Here is a 17902-nt window from a genome sequence, read left to right on the forward strand (position 1 = left end):
GTTTTATAAATTTTGCAGTGTCGCAAATCTCACTCTTTAGTAAAATCTCGAAGAGGAAAATCCCGCAATAAATTAAAAGTTTATTTTTTGCAAGGGACTTGGGAAATTACCAGCAAATATAAACAGAAAATAATACAAAAATGTAAGGAAAAATATACCATATAATAATATTAAAACAGTGTTTCTATTGCATTAATATCGAATAAAAATGTGACATTTTTTAAAACAAACACTGTTTCAAAAGTATCACCGTTTTTTTAAGAATGTATTGGCTGTTAGGGATGGCAGTGGACCAGGGGAAACGAGCCCATTCGGCCTCGCCCTGTTTGGAACAGGGATGGAAGACATGAAAGTGGGATAGAGGTGAAAATCAAAACCCATGCAGGGATGGAGAACACTTTCTCCTGCCCAGCCCCAGCCCTGATCTCCTTTAGTAAACCTTCCTCTTCTTTTTTAGGGATGGCAGTTGATTGAGGGAAAACAAAACCCCGCCCCGCCTCACCTCGTTTGGACTGGGGATGAAGGATATGAAACAGAGATAGAGGTTAAAATCAAAACTCATGCGGAAATGAAAGCAGGGATGAAAGGCAGAATTTTGAGACCAGGTTGGGGAGGAGACCTTGTCGCCTGGCCCGGTCCACTGCCATCCCTATTGACTGTTCCCAAAATACGAGTTACGTGTTCTATTGTTTATTTCTTTTTTATTATATATTTTAAATATTCCATTTATTTAAGTTTGCAGATATTTTTCAGATAAAAACGCGCGCTAAATAGAAATTTTCAATCTCTTCATAAGAAAACGAAAACGAAGGCGGTTAAATTGAGGCTCCAAGATTTAAACTTGGCGGCATCATCTTGCGTCCATGATTTGCGATTCTCGAGTTACTCCAAAACGCTTCACTCATCGATCGATCCCCTTCTTCCTCGATCTCTCTTGCTTCTCTTCTTCTTCCCCTTCTTCCTTCATCGTCCCTCCACCGGCCACGCATCACGCCCATCTCTCCCTGCTTCTGCAACGTGGGCATCTCTCTTCAGACCAACTTCGCCAAATCCACGCCCGCGTCTTCACCTGCGGAGTCCTCCAAGACCACCTCCTCGCGACTCGTCTCATCGGCCACCTCGCGACTCGTCTCATCGGCCACCTCGCCCTCTCCGCTGATCTCGACTCTGCCGTCCGCCATTTCCACCACCTCAGCCACCCCAACATCTTCCCCTTCAACGCCATCATCAGAGTCGTCTCTGAGAAGGATCTCCCCGACCACTCTTTCTCTCTCTACAGCCGCCTCTGTCGTCGCTCCCTCTCCCTTAATGACTTCACCTTCGTCTTCCTGCTCAAGGCCTTTTTGGGCCGTCCTGCGATCAAATACACGCTGCAGATACATACCCATATCGTCAAATCCTCTTTCGGGAAGGATCTCTTCGTGCAGACCGCGTTGCTCGCCGCCTATGTGAACGGTGGTGGCGACGTTACTGCTGCACGCCAAATGTTCCACGAAATGTCTTTTAGAAACGTTGCATCTTGGACGTTGCTAACATCTGGCCATTCTCAATCAGGTCGTTCAGACGAGGCGTTATCTCTCTTTCTGGATATGGTTGAGGAACGTGTTGTTCTCCCAAATGATGATACCATGGTCGGCGTTCTTTCTGCTTGTTCGAATCATTAGTTAGATGGGATTCATAAGTGGAAAAGGAGGTTTTTGCATGGTGTTGGAATTCACTACAGCAATCACACGGATACGGTTTTAGTTTACTTGTGTGCTAAATGTGGGGATATTGAAGACGCGCGCCAATTTTTTGTTAATATGTCTCAGAGAACTCTGGTTTCATGGAACGCCATGATTACTGGCTATTTACAGACTGGTTATCCTGCGGAGGCTTTAGCAGTGTTTGGCCGGATGAATGTGAGGCCTAACCATGTTACCATGGTTGCTGTGCTCTGCCTCCTGTGCTAAAGTTGGTGCGTTGGAGATTGGAAGATGGGTTCATGAGTACATTGTGAGGACTGGGCCTAAAGGGATTGTAGAGTCTAATGCCATTCTTGCCACAGCATTGATAGACATGTAATGTGTAGAGTGGTAGTTTGAATGAGGCAAACAAGGTGTTTGAGAAGATGAGCAAGCGGGATGTGGTTGCTTACAACGTGATGATTATGGGGTTAGCCATTCATGGGCAAGGGAAGGATGCTTTAGCACTCTTCTCCCAAATGCAGGCTGCAGACTTACGCCACAATGACGTATCGCTTTTAGCAGTTTTATGTGCATGCACTCATGCGGGTATTGTTGAAGAGGGCTCTCATATTTCACTGCAATGGATAGAGAACACGGGATCATACCGAAGCTCCGACACCATACATGCCTTGTAGATCTACTAGGGCGTGCAGGTCGCGTAGAGGAAGCATTGGACATTATAAAGGGAATGCCTATGGAGCCTGCTGCTCATGCGTGGAGGGCTCTACTTGGATCTTGCCAGATACGTTGTAAGTTGGTTGTGGCTGTGGATGCTGCTAAAGCTCTTAGGGACTTAAACCCATTGAGCTCTGCTGGTTACGCGATGATCTCTAACATGATGCAGTGGAGGGTCAGTGGAGTTAGATCCTTGATTTGACGAAAAAGATGAAGGAGAGGGGGGTAACCAAGGAGCCTGGCTGTAGCTGGATTAGTATTGATGGTGGTGTTCATGAATTTCTTGTGGGTTCTAAATCCCACCCAGAACACGAGAGGATTCATGAAATACTGGATGTATTATTTACACAAATGAAGTCGATGAAGTCCTAGTACTAAAGCAACTTACTTCCAGCGTTAACAAGTAGTCACCATTTCTCATACTGTTCTACTCATCAACATTTTGGTGTAGCTGGAGGAATGCACAATTTATATCTTTCGCAGCCAGTTTGGTGGGGTCATCCAATGCTGCATAATTTGCCAAACCAGGTATGGTGAACTTGTAGTTGGGACCTAGGATTGCCGCTTTGATATTTCTACTTGATTGGTGAAGTCTTTCAGCTATTGCTCTGCATTTCTGGCAGCATTGCAGTATTAATTTTGTCATGAATCAATCGATGACATCCAATAGAAAAGAAACTCTCACAAAATTTATGTTCCAGGTTATTACGTTCCCTTGCCAAGAAACAAATTGGAGCTTACCAATTTGGTGGGGGGTTACCATTGTCTGTCTTTTTTGAAAGGCTTTTCTTTTTTTCAAGGGCAAAAGTTTTAGCCAGAAAATGAGATGATCTCTCAAACCCATGCACAAATGGGTTTACCATTATCTGTCATATACGATTTATAGACCAAATCGATGAAGACGTTAAGATGTATATTCCTTTTGAATGAAATGTGCGAAGCTGACCATTCTTATATGTTATTTTTGTGCATCACTGTGCCGCTGTGAATTTCTTAATCCGCTGCTACATCAGATTAAGCCTTCATAACACTGCTCTTATATGGCAGCACATACACAATAATGTCACCTTTCTTTTTAATCTTGTTTGGTAGTGACCAAACAAAACAAAGTGTCATGCCAATGGGCCCATCACTTCATTTAGCAGTAAGGTCAGCTTAGCATGTCATATATTGATTTTAATATGGATGATAGGCATCTCATTCTGGTATGATGTTATCATCTCTCTAGCTTGGAAGTATAGGGTGGTCGGGTTGATGACTTGGATATGCTATGGATTGTGAGTTGTGATAATCGCCAAAGACTTAATCTTTTGTTCCAATTAGGCCTAGTTGTTGAATTATAAATTCACCGAATACTAAAACAGGATCGATAACATGCTTTCGTTGAATCATTGAAATCAAAACAAAATGAAACCAAAAGCGGAAGCTATACCGGAATACATAGCGCTCGGGTATGATCTTTTAGAACCTGTATATTAGTCATTTTCCTTTTTCTGAACTTGATGAGAGGGACTGAATCTTCTTCTGATAATAGGGAGTCTGAAGAGGAAAGGCCTTAATATAAGGTTTGGGACCATAACCTAATGCATTTAGGAGTCTGTCTCAACTCAACTCATTATAGAGTTGCAGACATGGCAAGTCTCTCCAAATAGTGTTTCATACTATTTGAGATACCACAGGGCCTATTCGGATTAGACCACATGAACCGGGCCTGAATCTAAGACAGATTTACGATGTGTGGCTCATCGTATGAAGGTCCACACGATTTTTCTAACTATCTCCTACTTGGGTCACATACGTAACCTTATAATCACACATTGTAACCTTATGAGTTAAAAAATTATTGTCTTATCAATTGATATCTTTTCAAATCTGGTCCATTGATCATGTCAACATAGAACCAAAGCGGTCTTCATTACAAATAACGTAATTGGACCCATCAATGATCACGTATATTGAAACAACCAAATGACATGGATCAAGTATCAATGTGAAGTATGAAAATTACATGCAATGTGATCAAACATGCCTGTTTTCAACTGGTCCTACCTGAAAACTTTAGTAAGATAACAACATAATGAGTACAAAATACAATTGAAACTTTAACTTTATACCAAAGTGGCAAAAGAGGACTTTATTATATCATAGAATGACCAAATACAAACTCCTACTAAACCAACATATCATAAAATGATAAAACACCCATACGAGCAGTATGCTCGTGAAAGACCTTGGGTGGCAAACCTTTAGTAAGTGGATTCACAATTATAGAGTTTGTGCCAATATGTTCTATCGATATCTGACCATTCTGCACTCTTTCTTTAACAACAAGGAACTTAATCTCAATATGTTTTGACTTGGATGAGCTCTTGTTGTTATTATAATATAGCATTGTTGAATTATTGTCACAAAATAACTTTAGCGGTCTTTCAACATTATCTAAAATTTGTATCCCAATGACAAAATTATGTATTCATATCTCATGGTTGGATGCTTCATAACAAGCCACAAATTTTTCTGTCATGGTGGAAGAAGCAATGAGTGTATGCTTGGCACTCCTTTAGGAAATGGCTCTCCCGACCAACAAAAAAATATAGCCTGACGTGGATCTGCGATTGTCTTGTCATCCTGCAAAATCAGAATACTCGATTATCTCTAACTGATCTGACTTCTTGCATGTGAGCATGTAACATTTTGTTCTTTGTAAATACCGCATAACCCGTTTGGCTGTTTTTCAATGATTCATACCTGGGTTATTAAGATATCTGCCTAGCATCCCAATAATGTACGCTAAATTCGGACGTGTACATACCTGAGCATACATGAGACTCCCCACAACAGATGCATAGGGAATATATTTCATAGCTTTGATTTCACACTGGTGTTTGGGGCACTGAACGAGACTAAACTTGTCTCCTTTAGCAACAGAAGTATCCCCTGGTTTGCAATCCTTCGTGCCATACCTTTTCAGAATCCTTTTGATATAGCTCTTTTGTGATAATCCAAGAATACTCCAAGAACGATCTCAATATATCTGGATCTCTAATACAAAAGAGACATCTTTAAAATCTTTCATTTCAAATTTCTTTGTCAAAAATCTCTTGGTTTTGTGCAGTATGCTTATATCATTACTGGCAAGCAATATGTCATCCACATACAAAACCAAGAAAATAAATTTATTCTCACTGACCTTATGGTATATGCATTCATCAATCACATTTATCTCGAAACCAAACGAGAGGATAACTTGATGAAATTTATGATACCACTGACAGGGATCTTGCTTAAGTCCATAGATGGATTTCTTTAGTTTGCAAACCATATTCTTGGCATCGCCTGAGATAAAATATTCTGGTTGGACCATGAATATTGTCTCATCGATGTCCTGATTAAGAAATACAGTTTTAACATCTATTTGGTGTAACTCTAAGTTATAATGAGCCACAAGTGCCATCATGATTCTAAAAAAGTCTTTCGTAAAAACCGGAGAGAAAGTATTTGTATAGTCAATGCCTTCTCTTTGAGTAAACCCTTTTGCAATAAGATGGGCTTTATATCTTTCCACATTACCCTTTGAATCCCTTTTGATTTTAAATATCCATTTGCAACCAATGGGTTTCACACCTTCAGGTAATGGGACAAGATCTCATACGTCATTGTCGCTCATATATTTAATCTCCTTATACATTGCTTCAATCCACTTTTGAGAGTTAGAACTTTGTGTGACTTGATGAAGGTTGATTGGATCATCTTTTATTAAGCCAGTATCACCCTCATGTTCTTGTAGAAATATAATATAATCATCCAAAATTGCCCTTCTTCTCTCTCTAGTGGATTTCCTTAATGACACTGGTTCTTGAAGTGTTCTTGAGGTTGTTGAGTTTGAACTTCAAGAGTAAAAGTTTGATTTTGGATAGGGAGATTTGAAACATTACCTTGATCCAAATTTGTGGGAACAATATCAACAATGAGAATCTGATCATTGTCATTCACAACTGTCAGAAGAAAAAGAGATTATTCTTCAAAGGCAATGTCTTTTACTTTATCACTCCCCCCAAACTCAGTACCTTCAAAGAAACAAGTGTTTCCCATTTTGAGAAAGAACTTATTCGCAGGGTCATAAAACTTATAGCTCCTGTACCTTTCAAAATACCCAACAAAATAACAGCTAACCGTTTTGGAATCCAGTTGCTTTTCATATGGCCTGTATGGCCTAGCCTCAATTGGACATCCCCAAATATGAAAATGTTTTAAACTAGGCTTTTGGCCTGTCCACAATTCATATGGGGTCTTGGTTACTGCTTTAGAGGCGACCCTATTCAAAACATAGTTTGGAGTCTTCAATGCTTCTTTCCAAAGGGACTCTGGTAAGATAGATTGAGAAATCATACTCCTTATCATATCCTTAGGAGCCTATTTCGTCTTTCAGCAACACCATTCATGCTAGGGGTGCCTGACATGGTATACTGAGGGACGATCCCACATTTATCTAGGAATTTAACAAATGGCTCTAGACGTTGTTCACTTGATCCATCATATCTACTATAGTACTCACCATCACAGTGAGATCTGACAACCTTAATTATTTTCTTAAGTTGGTTTTCAACTTCGGCCTTATACGATTTAAACATATTCATAGACTGAGACTTTTCATGAATTAAATATACACATTGAGACAAGACTCGAAAGAAGAATACTTGTCTCAAAAGAAGAGTACTTGTCTCTGTCTTTTCATTTTTTGCAAAACATTTTTCAATTTCTTCAAGAAAATGTTTGGCATTGGCCTCTTTGAACATGGTGCCCCTGAAAGATTCTGGAATCACACGTTTCATGATCATGAGACTCATGCGATTAGATCGATCCCACCACTTAGAGTTCTTTTTATCCTCAGAAGAACTCTTGTCTATATAAGTAGGTGGTTTATCTTTTCGTAGTGCAAGATCTAGATCCATGCATCCAAGTATAATCATAACATTTTCTTTTCAGTTCTTGAAATTTGAACCTCTAAAAAAAGGGATGAAATTAATGTTGACAGATATCATAGAAGCAGATGTATTAACTGAATAAAGAACAAACAAACTCACAATTAACATTTATATTCACATGCAATAATATAAAATACACACATTTAAACAATGGTGAACCCCATCACAAGATACACAGCACAACATTGGCACTTAGTCTTTGGACATAAGTATCAACTTGTAAGTGGTACTTTCAATACAGTAATCAAAATATGGACAATCAGTTCTATCAAACAACAAGCTTTTCTTTGGACTGACTCGTTATTCACATGGAAAACTGAATGATTGTCCCATCTTTATTACTGAAAGTATAGATTTGGGCTTGGCCAAATAGTAATCTTCCTTTTGGCTGATCACTATTCGCATGAGCCACAAATATATAGCCATCACAATATTCTAAAATGAACTAACCTACATAATAGATGTTACTTTGGCAACATACTGATTCGATTAATTCAATTTAAAATATTGGACACAGAACAAAAAATAATTATCATCATTCAAATATGTCTACACATGCATATGAATAAAATGAGACAAGCATAATAGCATATATAGGCCGAAAAGTAACTGAATATCGACCCACTATAATGACCTTTAATAGACACCAAATAGCTCTATAAAATCCTTATTTTTTTTATAAGGCTTAGTGCGTGGGTTCGACCAATCGGGCTTGGTTGAACCCATCAATGGATCCCAAAGCAGGTCTAACCCGGTTTCGGTCAAACCTAGCGCACTGCAACTAGGTGTCGGTCAATAATTGGGATGACTTGGTTTGGGTCAGACCTTGTAATATGCAACCGAGTGCAACACTGCGCAATGGATCGGGTCTTGACCAGGCTCGATCCACATAAACTGCAATAGACTTAGTTCAGCCCCTTAACCGAATAGAGCTGAACCGGGTCACCAGACCTTTCAGCCCTTAAAGCAACATCAAACGGTTTGGCTAAAAGCTGAACCGGCTAGAGCACAGGTGAAGCCTGAGCCCGGAGAAACACAAGACTGAACATGTCTTGTGTATGGAGGCTGAAACACTCTGGACCAACTCGCTGAACCAGCCTTGGCCCGATTGAGCCGCTTGAAGAGAGAGCGCTGAACTGGCCCTGGCAGTCTGAGTCATCTAATGGGCACCGAACTGGCTTAAAGCCCGTCTAATACGACCTGCATGCCTCATCCTGGGTGGGCAATTGCGCGACTCGACAGAATCCAATGACACCCTAACGGATGGCCGAAAGCGCACCAGTGGAGGGTTGAGTCTTGCTGGCAGGATGCCAAATCTGACTGCAATGGTTGCCGACCTGCAAAGATCGCCGACACTAGCATAATGTAGCTCAGATGTTGACAGACCCAAAAGAAAACTGGATGTCATTTGACCCCTGTCGTCCGATGAACGAAAGAAAGAAGGGGAAACCTCCACCGCCTATCGACCGACGGCCACAGGGTAAGAGGCGACTCTCCCGTCCTCTTACGATAAAAAAAAACTCACCGTTCGACAAACTAATGAGGGCCACTGTCCGCCACTCGACGAACCGAGCGGGCGACGACACCTCCTGTCGTCCGGTGACAGAAATCCACCGTCTGACAAACTGATGAGGGCTATCGTCCGTCGCTCGACGAATCGAGCTGTCGACGACACCTCCTATCGTCCAGCGACTAAAATCCACCGTCTGACAAACTAATGAGGGTCGTTGTCTGCCACTCGATGAATCGAGCATCCGACGATACCTCTTGTAGTCCAGTGACAAAAAAAAATGCAAGGGAGGGCCAAACAACCCTCTAATAGAAGCCAAGCCCAATTGAGCGGTTACCTGAGTCATCCAGTGATCGTAGCAAGCAGATACCTTTGTCGTCCGACGATCAAACTAGGCAAATGCTTGAACAGTGATCAGGGAAAAGAAAACCCCTCACCACTCGGTGGAAGGTGGAAGACTGACGATCAGAAAAAAGAAAAAGGGAAAGGCCCTGATAGCCCTTTCGTCTGATTGACAGAGTAACGATGAGCCTGATGGCTATCCAAACTGACAAACCAAATGGGGACGAAACCCTATGCCACCTGGCAATGATCCGTGATCATAATGGATCATTGCAGAGAAAATAAAATAAAATATATACGAATCTTTCAAAGATTCAACGGAAACATGTGCTCTAATACCAATTGTTGAATTCTAAATCCACTGAATACTAAAACAGGATCGATAACATGCTCTCATTGAATCATTAAAATCAAAACAGAACGAAACCCAAAGCGGAAGTTGTACATGAATTCATAGCGCTTTGGTTTATCGTTGACATGTATGATCTTCCAAAACATGTATATTAGTCTTTTTCTTTTCTCTGGACCTGATAAGAGGGACTGAATCTTCTTCTGATAATGGGGAGTCTGAAGAGGGAGGGCCTTAATATAAGGTTTGGGGACCATAACCTAATGCATTTAGGAGTCTGTCTCAACTCAACCTATTATAGAGTTGCAGACAGGACATGTCTCTCCATATAGTGCTCAATACCATTTGAGATACTATAGGGTCCATCCGGATTAGAGCACATGAACTAGGCCTGAACCTAAGACATATTTACGATGTGTGGTTCATCGTATGTAGGCCCACATGATTTTTCTAATACTAGTTAGACTATAGAAGCGAAAAAAGTCATATTATAAGTGCTTAAGTTAATGAATGAAATGACAATTACACTAAAGATCGGGTATCATTTATTCTTATCCTATGTGGTTGGTAGGTGAAGAGATTTGAGCATATTGTCGCTAGCCTAGATTAGTGTTCACATTAAGGGACTTGGTGTAATATGCCTAGGATAGAGCGATGGACCCTTTGACCATCATTACTTGACATGTGGGGCTTGATCTATACTGAATGAGAGATTTGGTGGTGCGCATCGTGAAGCCTAGGACTGTATTCACTGTTATCAACCAAAATAGTAAAGAAAAATTTGTTAATAGGCGAGGTTAGGTGGCAAATCAAGCATCCTATGATAGTTTTTTTGGGAAAAACGACTGTGATGTCCTGTGAAAATGGAAACTTCTTGCAGAAACCTACAAATATGTCAAAATCTTTTACATGTCTAAAATCATTGATTCTTGACTTTTTTAAGATCAATTTATCCTTTGCCACATATTTGTGTGAACCTTATGATGATCGCACAAATATGTTGTGAACCTCCAAATATAGTTAAAATTACCAAAAAAGTTTGCAACATATTTGCAAGGACCTCCTGACGTTGGCACAAACATGTTGTGAACCTTTGAATATGGTTAAAATTACTGGAGAGATTCACAATATATTTGTGCAAACCTCCTCATGTTCACACAAATATGTTATAAACCTCTTAATATAGTTAAAATTACTGAAGAGATTCACAACATATTTAAGTGAACCTCCTGACGTTCACATAAATATGTTGTGAACCTTTGAATATGGTTACAATCACCAAAGAGATTCACAACATATGTGAACGGATCTTCTCACATTTGTACAAATATGTTTCAAACCTTCAAATATGGTTAAAATCACCGAGAAGATTCATAACATGTGTCTCCTTACGTTTGCACGAATATATTGTGAACTTGTGAATATGGTTAAAATCATAGATAAAATTCACAACATATTTTTTTAAATCTCCTCAAGTTCACATAAATATGTTATGAGCTTCCAAATATGGTTAAAATCAAACAAAAGATATGTTTATGATATTTATGTGGGTCTGCCAACTTTCACACAAATATCTTGCGAATCTATGAAAGATTAGAATCAATCAAAAGAGTTTTACATAATATTTGCGTGGACTTGCCGACATTTGCACAAGTATCATGTAAACTTTTAAAAGATTAAAATCAAACTAAAGATATTCACATGATATTCATATGGAACTTTCGACATTCACAAATAATATCTTGACATCTTATAGTCATATGATTTTATACTCATATAAATAATTTTTTGTTTTGCGATTATGTTGTGAATTCTTTTGTTGATTTTAACCAGATTTGGAGGTCTGAGTAAATATGTTGTTAATCTCCTTGATGATTTTTACTATATTTGATGACTCTAATTATATTTGTGAGAACGTGAGGAGGTTCACACAAATATGTTGTGAATCTCTTTGGTGATTTTAGCAATAGTCAGAGGTTAACAACATATTTGTGCGGATGTGAGGAGGTTTACACAAATATGTTATGAATCTCTTCAGTGATTTTAGCAAAGGTTAACAACATATTTGTGTAGATGTGAGGAGGTTCACACAAATATATTGTGAATCTCTTCGATAATTTTGACCACAGTCAGAGGTTCACAATATATTTGTGCGAACGCAAGGAGGTTCATATAATATATTGTGAATCTTCTTAATTTGATTTTAACCATATTTGGAGGTGCACAACATATTTGTGCGATACAACATATTTGTGCAAAAGTGAGGAAGTTCGCACAAATATGTTGTGAATCTCCCCGATGATTTTAACCATAATGGGAGGTTCACAACATATTTGTGTGAACAGGATGAGGTTCACACAAATATGTTATGAATCTCTTCGGTGATTTTAACCATATTTGAAGGTTCACAATATATTTGTATGAACATGAGGAGGTTCACACAAATATGTTATAAATCTCTTCGATGATTGTAACCATATTTGGAGTTTCGCAACATATTTGTGCTAATGTGAGGAGGTTTGCTAAAAAATATTGTAAATCTACTCAGTGATTTTAATCATATCCGGAGGTTCGCAACATATATGTACAAACATGAGTAGGTCCGTACAAATATATTGTGAATCTTCTCAATGATATTAGTCATATTCAAAGGTTTATAATATATTTGTACGAATGTCAAGAGGTCTAAGCAAATATGTTGTGAATATCCTCGATAATTTTTAATTATATTCAAAGATTTGTAAAAAGGTTCATACAAATATGTTGTGAAGGGTAAAATCATCTTAAAAAGTCAAATAATCAATGATTTTGAACATGCAAGGCATATTTGTGGGTTTATGCAAGAATGCTTTTATAAGACAATATGGTCAATTTTTGTAGTTTTTTTACCATACCAAATAGTAGTTGAGGCTATATGCTTGGGGGTGTCCTTGACAATACTATCGTCAAAGTAGGGGTATCAATGGGTCGGGTTTACCCGAATCCGACCCGTATCAAACCCTATAGGGTTCGGGTATGGTGTTAAATAGAAGAACTGATTAAGACCTAGGTACAAACCTAAAGGTCCTATTAATACATGGATCCAGGTATAGTTTGTGAAATTTTATATAAGAATCGCGCCCGACCCGAGTTCCAATTAAGACCCACAATTTTTTAATATAAAAATGATAAAAAAAAATATTATTTTACCGGGTATGGCCCAGGTTTGGTCCATGTAGTTCTTATCGGGTTTGTGTATAATTTATCTTATGGTGGGTCCGATTAGACCAGGGCCCTATCTCTGTAGCATACCAGAAAATCAGGGTCAGGTCTGATTCAACCTGAGTCCGAACTAAACCAGACCCGTTAACACCGCTATGTCAGAGGTGCCCTGGCTACCATTCATCTCTACAAGAATTGGCACCAAAGCCCTCATAGATAGGATGCCCTTCACGTAGAAGGATTCCGATGCCATTCATTTTGTGGATGGACGGCATTGGAGTTATGCAGTTTGGACGGCCCAGAAAGAGCCGTTGGAACAATGGGTTTTGACCTGGGCGCCCATCCTCTTCCTTTCTCATGCGGACAGACTCTTTATATGATGCCAACAACGCAGCTGAAGAAAGTGAATATCAGACGATAAGATGAAGACCCTAAAAAAAAATATAAATATATATTGTAGTTTGCACGCTTGTGATGATTTTGATTTGGACGTAAATCACTATCATTGCGTCAAAAGATGAGGTTAACCAAGTTCGGGACGTGATGGTGGTCCTGTATAAATAAATAAATAAATAATAAAAACGCACATTGAACATAGATCTCAACCTCTTCTGTATAATCCCAACTTGGTCAAATGGTAAATTTGGGATGTAAAACAAAACAAGCCAACTAGAAGTGAGTCGGTTGATGGGCACAACTCTTGGGGCACGTTTGCAAATCTCTTATATAAATGTGGTATTTTCTCAAGTTTGTGATTATAAATCACAACCACACAACTTTCATACAGCGACACAAACATGTAAAAGTTGAATCACAGCTGTGATGCTTTACACCTTCTTACCAAGAAGGCTGAAGAATCATGATAGCTGTGAAGCTTCTTACTCTTTGTGTTTGAGTAGACCACTTGAATTTTCTCCTTGTGACAAGTCTAACGCTTGGGTCGACATTGCATAAGCGAACAAAGTAGTGCAACTACACTGCCAAGACAAGGCAGTGATAATTGACTAGGAACAGTGGTAGGCTACCAAACTTCACACCGTGTTTCTGGGCAAAGCTTATTCGAGATGCGAGGACCATCCATCCAGTAGGTCCACTCAAGACACTCCGTCCATCCCGTACAGTCTTAACTGTTCCCAACCACTACTAGGATGACAAAAACGTGCTTTGAGGAAGAACTTCTTTCTTAGAAAAGCAAGAAAATGTTCCCTTTGAGAGAGCACTAATTACATGTCTCCAGCAACAAAGATTTTGAATATGTTGATAATGCATTGAACCAATGTTGTCAGTATCGAATCAGCCAGTGCCCAGCTCATTTCAATTGTATCGGCCCTAAATCGATACAATAAAGGGCTGATACGAACCCCTTCTACCTGAATCGGCCTGATTCAGGCTGAATTAGGCTTGAATCAGCCGATCGTGCCCTTTGTTTTTTTTTTTTTTTTATATTCTGCACATTATTATTATTTTTTTTTTATGTTTTCAATCTGAAAAAAACGGTCGATTCAGCTTGATTCGCATCGAGACTGCAGCCAATTCTCTGAATTGATTTTTAAATCGATTCACTTACAATTCCGATTCTGACAACATTGCATTGAACACTAATGTCAAATTCCATCTTCAAATGGTTAATCCATCATGTCCTTAAGGGCACGTTTGATGGAGCGTCCCGCGCGTCATACGTGGGTATGTCTTGGCACTTTAGCCGGGGCATTTGCATGTCACGGACCCGGAAGGTGTCGTAGCACATTCTTGTGATCTCCCCACGGAAACTGAATCCGTGGAAAGGGGATCCAGCGTGTAAGGGCTCGTAGAAATGGCATAGGGCGACTATACATTTCTTCTGTGTCATGCAAACGGGCCCTTAAAACTAAAAGTTTCTGAGGAATTTGGATGCCCAGAATTTTCATGCTTATGTGTCCAACCAGAGTTTGTGTTGACTGCCCAAGATTTGCATGGATTTCACTGGCCTTACTGAGAAAGAAAAACTTCCAACAGAATTTGGTCAACCCGTATTTTGGTGAATGTTCCTAATTCATCCAAACCCCCACTTGAATTAGAAAATTATGCAGCAACTCTGCTTCTTTTGAGAATTTGCTATCCAAATAAATGAGATAATCTAGGGCTCCCCAAGGGCTTCGGTGTCAGTGGCCCCTCCCAGGGTTTACCCCTAGCAGGGGGATGGGCCATTATGTGACCCCGTTCTCGGTGAGGGTTTCTTGTCATGAAAAAAAGAAGAAAAAAGATAATCAAAGGTCGGTGAGTCTATTCTAAACTTAAACATCTACAAACGCAGCCCAAGCTTCAAAAGGCATTTCATAGGAAGCGAGTTCAGTTTCCTTGCAACAGCTTAAGTTGGTTTAGTGATCAAAGTGCAAAAAGGGTTAAAACTCAAAAGGTTTTGGACATAAACTGTCTTAGTCAAGACTCATATTTTAATCCAACAATAAGATTGATGTTTGTAACAAGGAGTTTTCTCGGCTGGTTAGTGTTGGATCATATTTTGGATCACGCAGTTTCACAATCAACATCATGACAAAAAGCAGAAAATATAGCAGTATGGAAATCATGATTGACAGTCGATCGAAACAAGAACAAGGAGCAAGCATGACGGTTTTCGCATAAAACCAAAATTCAGATAGCAGCATATGAACAAACAGATGCATAGAACACAATAAAAACAACGAAAGCATGTTAATATTGTGTAAAAGGCTAAGGCGTACGAAAGTACTCCCCTTAGAGAAGATTCGCCCCCACATACAATGCAAATAGGGTCCAGCGTCCTTCTCCCAGGATACAATAGCCTCGGCGATCTGGATTGGTGCACGCCGATGGTAGATCGACCTTCGAAAACAACCTCAGGAACTACAACTGCATACCTCACAGTTTTAGCAAAGCAAGAGAGAGATAGATGATAGAGTGTACATCCGTCCCCTTGGAACCTCTCTAACCACATTTATATAGACGTGGAAGAGATCTGTTCGAAAGGACATGACTCTTGAAGAGTTGCCCATTTTGAATAGACATGACCCTTGCAAAGAGTTACCAGATTTGAACAAGTGAGACTCTGCCAAGGGTCACCAGTTCTGAACGGGTGTGACTCTGCCAAAGGTCACCAGTTCCAAAAGTCATGACTCTTTTTCTTTATATAATCCACATTGGTCTTGATTGGATATGGCCCTAAAGGGCCAATTACCCTTACCCGAACCCGTCTTGGCTCAGCTCGGCACGACATGGCAGGCGCGCACGCGTGTGTGTGGTAGTCATCCCAACCCCTTGTTCTTAGGAACAAGTGTAAGAGTTTACGTATGGGTTATAAAGCCCACAACAAACTCAAACACCATCAATATGAGACTATTCCACACCATCAAAACCAAACTTTTTCCAAAAAGGAAAAACACCCCACGTTTCTTCTTGGAATTTTTCTCTCCCCTCCCTTCTTGCACCTAACATTCCCCCACAAATTTAAAGAATGAAACGGGAGGAAACCAAGATGCAAGATGAGATAATATGTAGCAGGATATATCATGCTTTCAGTAATGGTACATTCCGGTTTGAACCACTACCTTAGTTGACTAACTTTACCCCCACAGGAACGGAGTGAACTGAAGTCTTGAACTTGAACCTTTGGTGTATGAGTGTCCATTAGCAACAACATGATAAAAGTTCTGGTTGTAATCTTTAGGGGCGGCACGTTAAGAACATGCGCCCGAATCCTGTTTCATGAGTGACTTTAGGAATAACCCAATTCCTTAAACTGCGGCCACACAGTCACACTCACATAGGTGGGCTTCTTCAGAGATGCACTGTTAACATCTCGCCTAGAAGACTTTGAACCCATTCAGAGTTTTAACTCTTCCTTAACTAGCAGCTACAACACCTTTCCAGAGTAAACAGGAGAACAGACACAGATACATAGTATCACATAAATAATGTGCTATCCAGTTCACCCTACAGCTTGTTATTACCACATTGAACCTATTTTGTGGGATCTTCACTCAGATAGGTTGGGTTGCTACTGTAGATGAACTACTAATGGGTTTCAGTCCCATCCCTTTTATGGATTTCAGGACCAATGACTTATCTAGTTCTTTCGTTAATAGATCAGCTGTGTTCTCTTTGGATCCAACATAGTCCACAACAACCACTAACTAAGACACCAGTTCCCTTACAGACTTTATTCTGACTTGGATGTGTCTCCTCTGCTTTTTGTTATATTTTGTGCTTTTAATCTTTGTTATTGTGGTCATATTGTCACAATGCACAGATATCGCAGGAATTGGTTTGCACATTAAAGGAAGTTCCTTCAGAAGTCCCTTTAATCATTCAGCTTCCAATCTTGTGACATCTAAAGCACAGAGTTCAGCCTCAAAAGTAGACCGAGATAAGATGGTCTGTTTTACTGATCTTCAGGCGACTGCACCGCCACCCAAGGTAAATACATACTCTGTCACACCATAACTCCCAGAGTTCATGGCTATCCAGCTCGCATCACTATATCCCTCCAGAACTGCAGAGAATCTCTTGTAATGCAAACTTAAGGAAATGGTTCCTTTCAGGTATCTAAGTACCCTGTCCAATGCCTTCCAATGAGTGCGATTTGGACAACTTATGTATCTACTTAATTTTGTCACAGAGGATGAAATATCTGGTCCCGTGCAATTTGCAAGATACATCAAACTTCCAATAATCTGAGAATACCTCAATTAAGACACAGGAACACGAGTCGTATTCTTATGAAGAGGGATAAAAGGGTCATATGAAGTTGCTACAGATCTTCCTTGGTTATAGCCAAATTTCTCAATTACTTTCTCAACAAAGTGAGATTCAGAAATGGCTATTCTCTCAGCTGAACGAGTCAGCTTTAAGCCTAAGATCACATTTGCAACACTCATATCCTTAATATCAAGCTTACTACTAAGAAACGACTTTGTCTCATTCACAATTCTCATATTGGAACCAAACAATAGAATATCATCTACACACAAGCATAAAATAATACAACCATCACTTTTAACCTTGCAATAAACACATTTATCAGATTCATTAACAACAAAACCAAATGATAAAATAATATTATCAAACTTCTTATGCCATTGTTTAGGGGCTTGTTTTA

At 39.6% G+C, this 17902-nt stretch overlaps 2 protein-coding genes across 2 annotated transcripts; both read left to right on the forward strand.

The window, feature by feature from the left end:
• The first annotated feature begins 863 nt into the window (after window positions 1-863).
• On the forward strand, window positions 864-1664 carry LOC149812544 (pentatricopeptide repeat-containing protein At2g33760-like). The gene has a single exon (XM_089993076.1). It carries the CDS (start codon window positions 864-866, stop codon window positions 1662-1664), a length of 801 nt encoding a protein of 266 aa, XP_089849202.1.
• Window positions 1665-1802: 138 nt separating this feature from the next.
• LOC149812545 (pentatricopeptide repeat-containing protein At1g11290, chloroplastic-like) lies at window positions 1803-2604 on the forward strand. Its single transcript, XM_089993077.1, has 3 exons — window positions 1803-1931; window positions 2072-2273; window positions 2363-2604. The coding sequence occupies exons 1-3, from the start codon at window positions 1803-1805 to the stop codon at window positions 2602-2604; spliced, it is 573 nt and encodes a 190-aa protein (XP_089849203.1).
• Window positions 2605-17902: the final 15298 nt, after the last annotated feature.

The sequence above is a fragment of the Nuphar pumila genome, chromosome 17 (assembly GCF_984573655.1).
Source record: "Nuphar pumila chromosome 17, dmNupPumi1.hap1.1, whole genome shotgun sequence".
Classification (NCBI taxonomy): domain Eukaryota; kingdom Viridiplantae; phylum Streptophyta; class Magnoliopsida; order Nymphaeales; family Nymphaeaceae; genus Nuphar; species Nuphar pumila.

Excerpts from the sequence above, each read along its gene's own strand:
- LOC149812544 (XM_089993076.1), top strand. The coding sequence starts at position 864 with ATGATTTGCGATTCTCGAGTTACTCCAAAACGCTTCACTCATCGATCG.
- LOC149812545 (XM_089993077.1), top strand. The coding sequence starts at position 1,803 with ATGTCTCAGAGAACTCTGGTTTCATGGAACGCCATGATTACTGGCTAT. Across the intron at positions 1,932-2,071 it reads ACCATGTTACCATGGTTGCT|AGTGGTAGTTTGAATGAGGC; the intron begins GTGCTCTGCCTC and ends TGTAATGTGTAG. Across the intron at positions 2,274-2,362 it reads ATGTGCATGCACTCATGCGG|ATCTACTAGGGCGTGCAGGT; the intron begins GTATTGTTGAAG and ends CATGCCTTGTAG.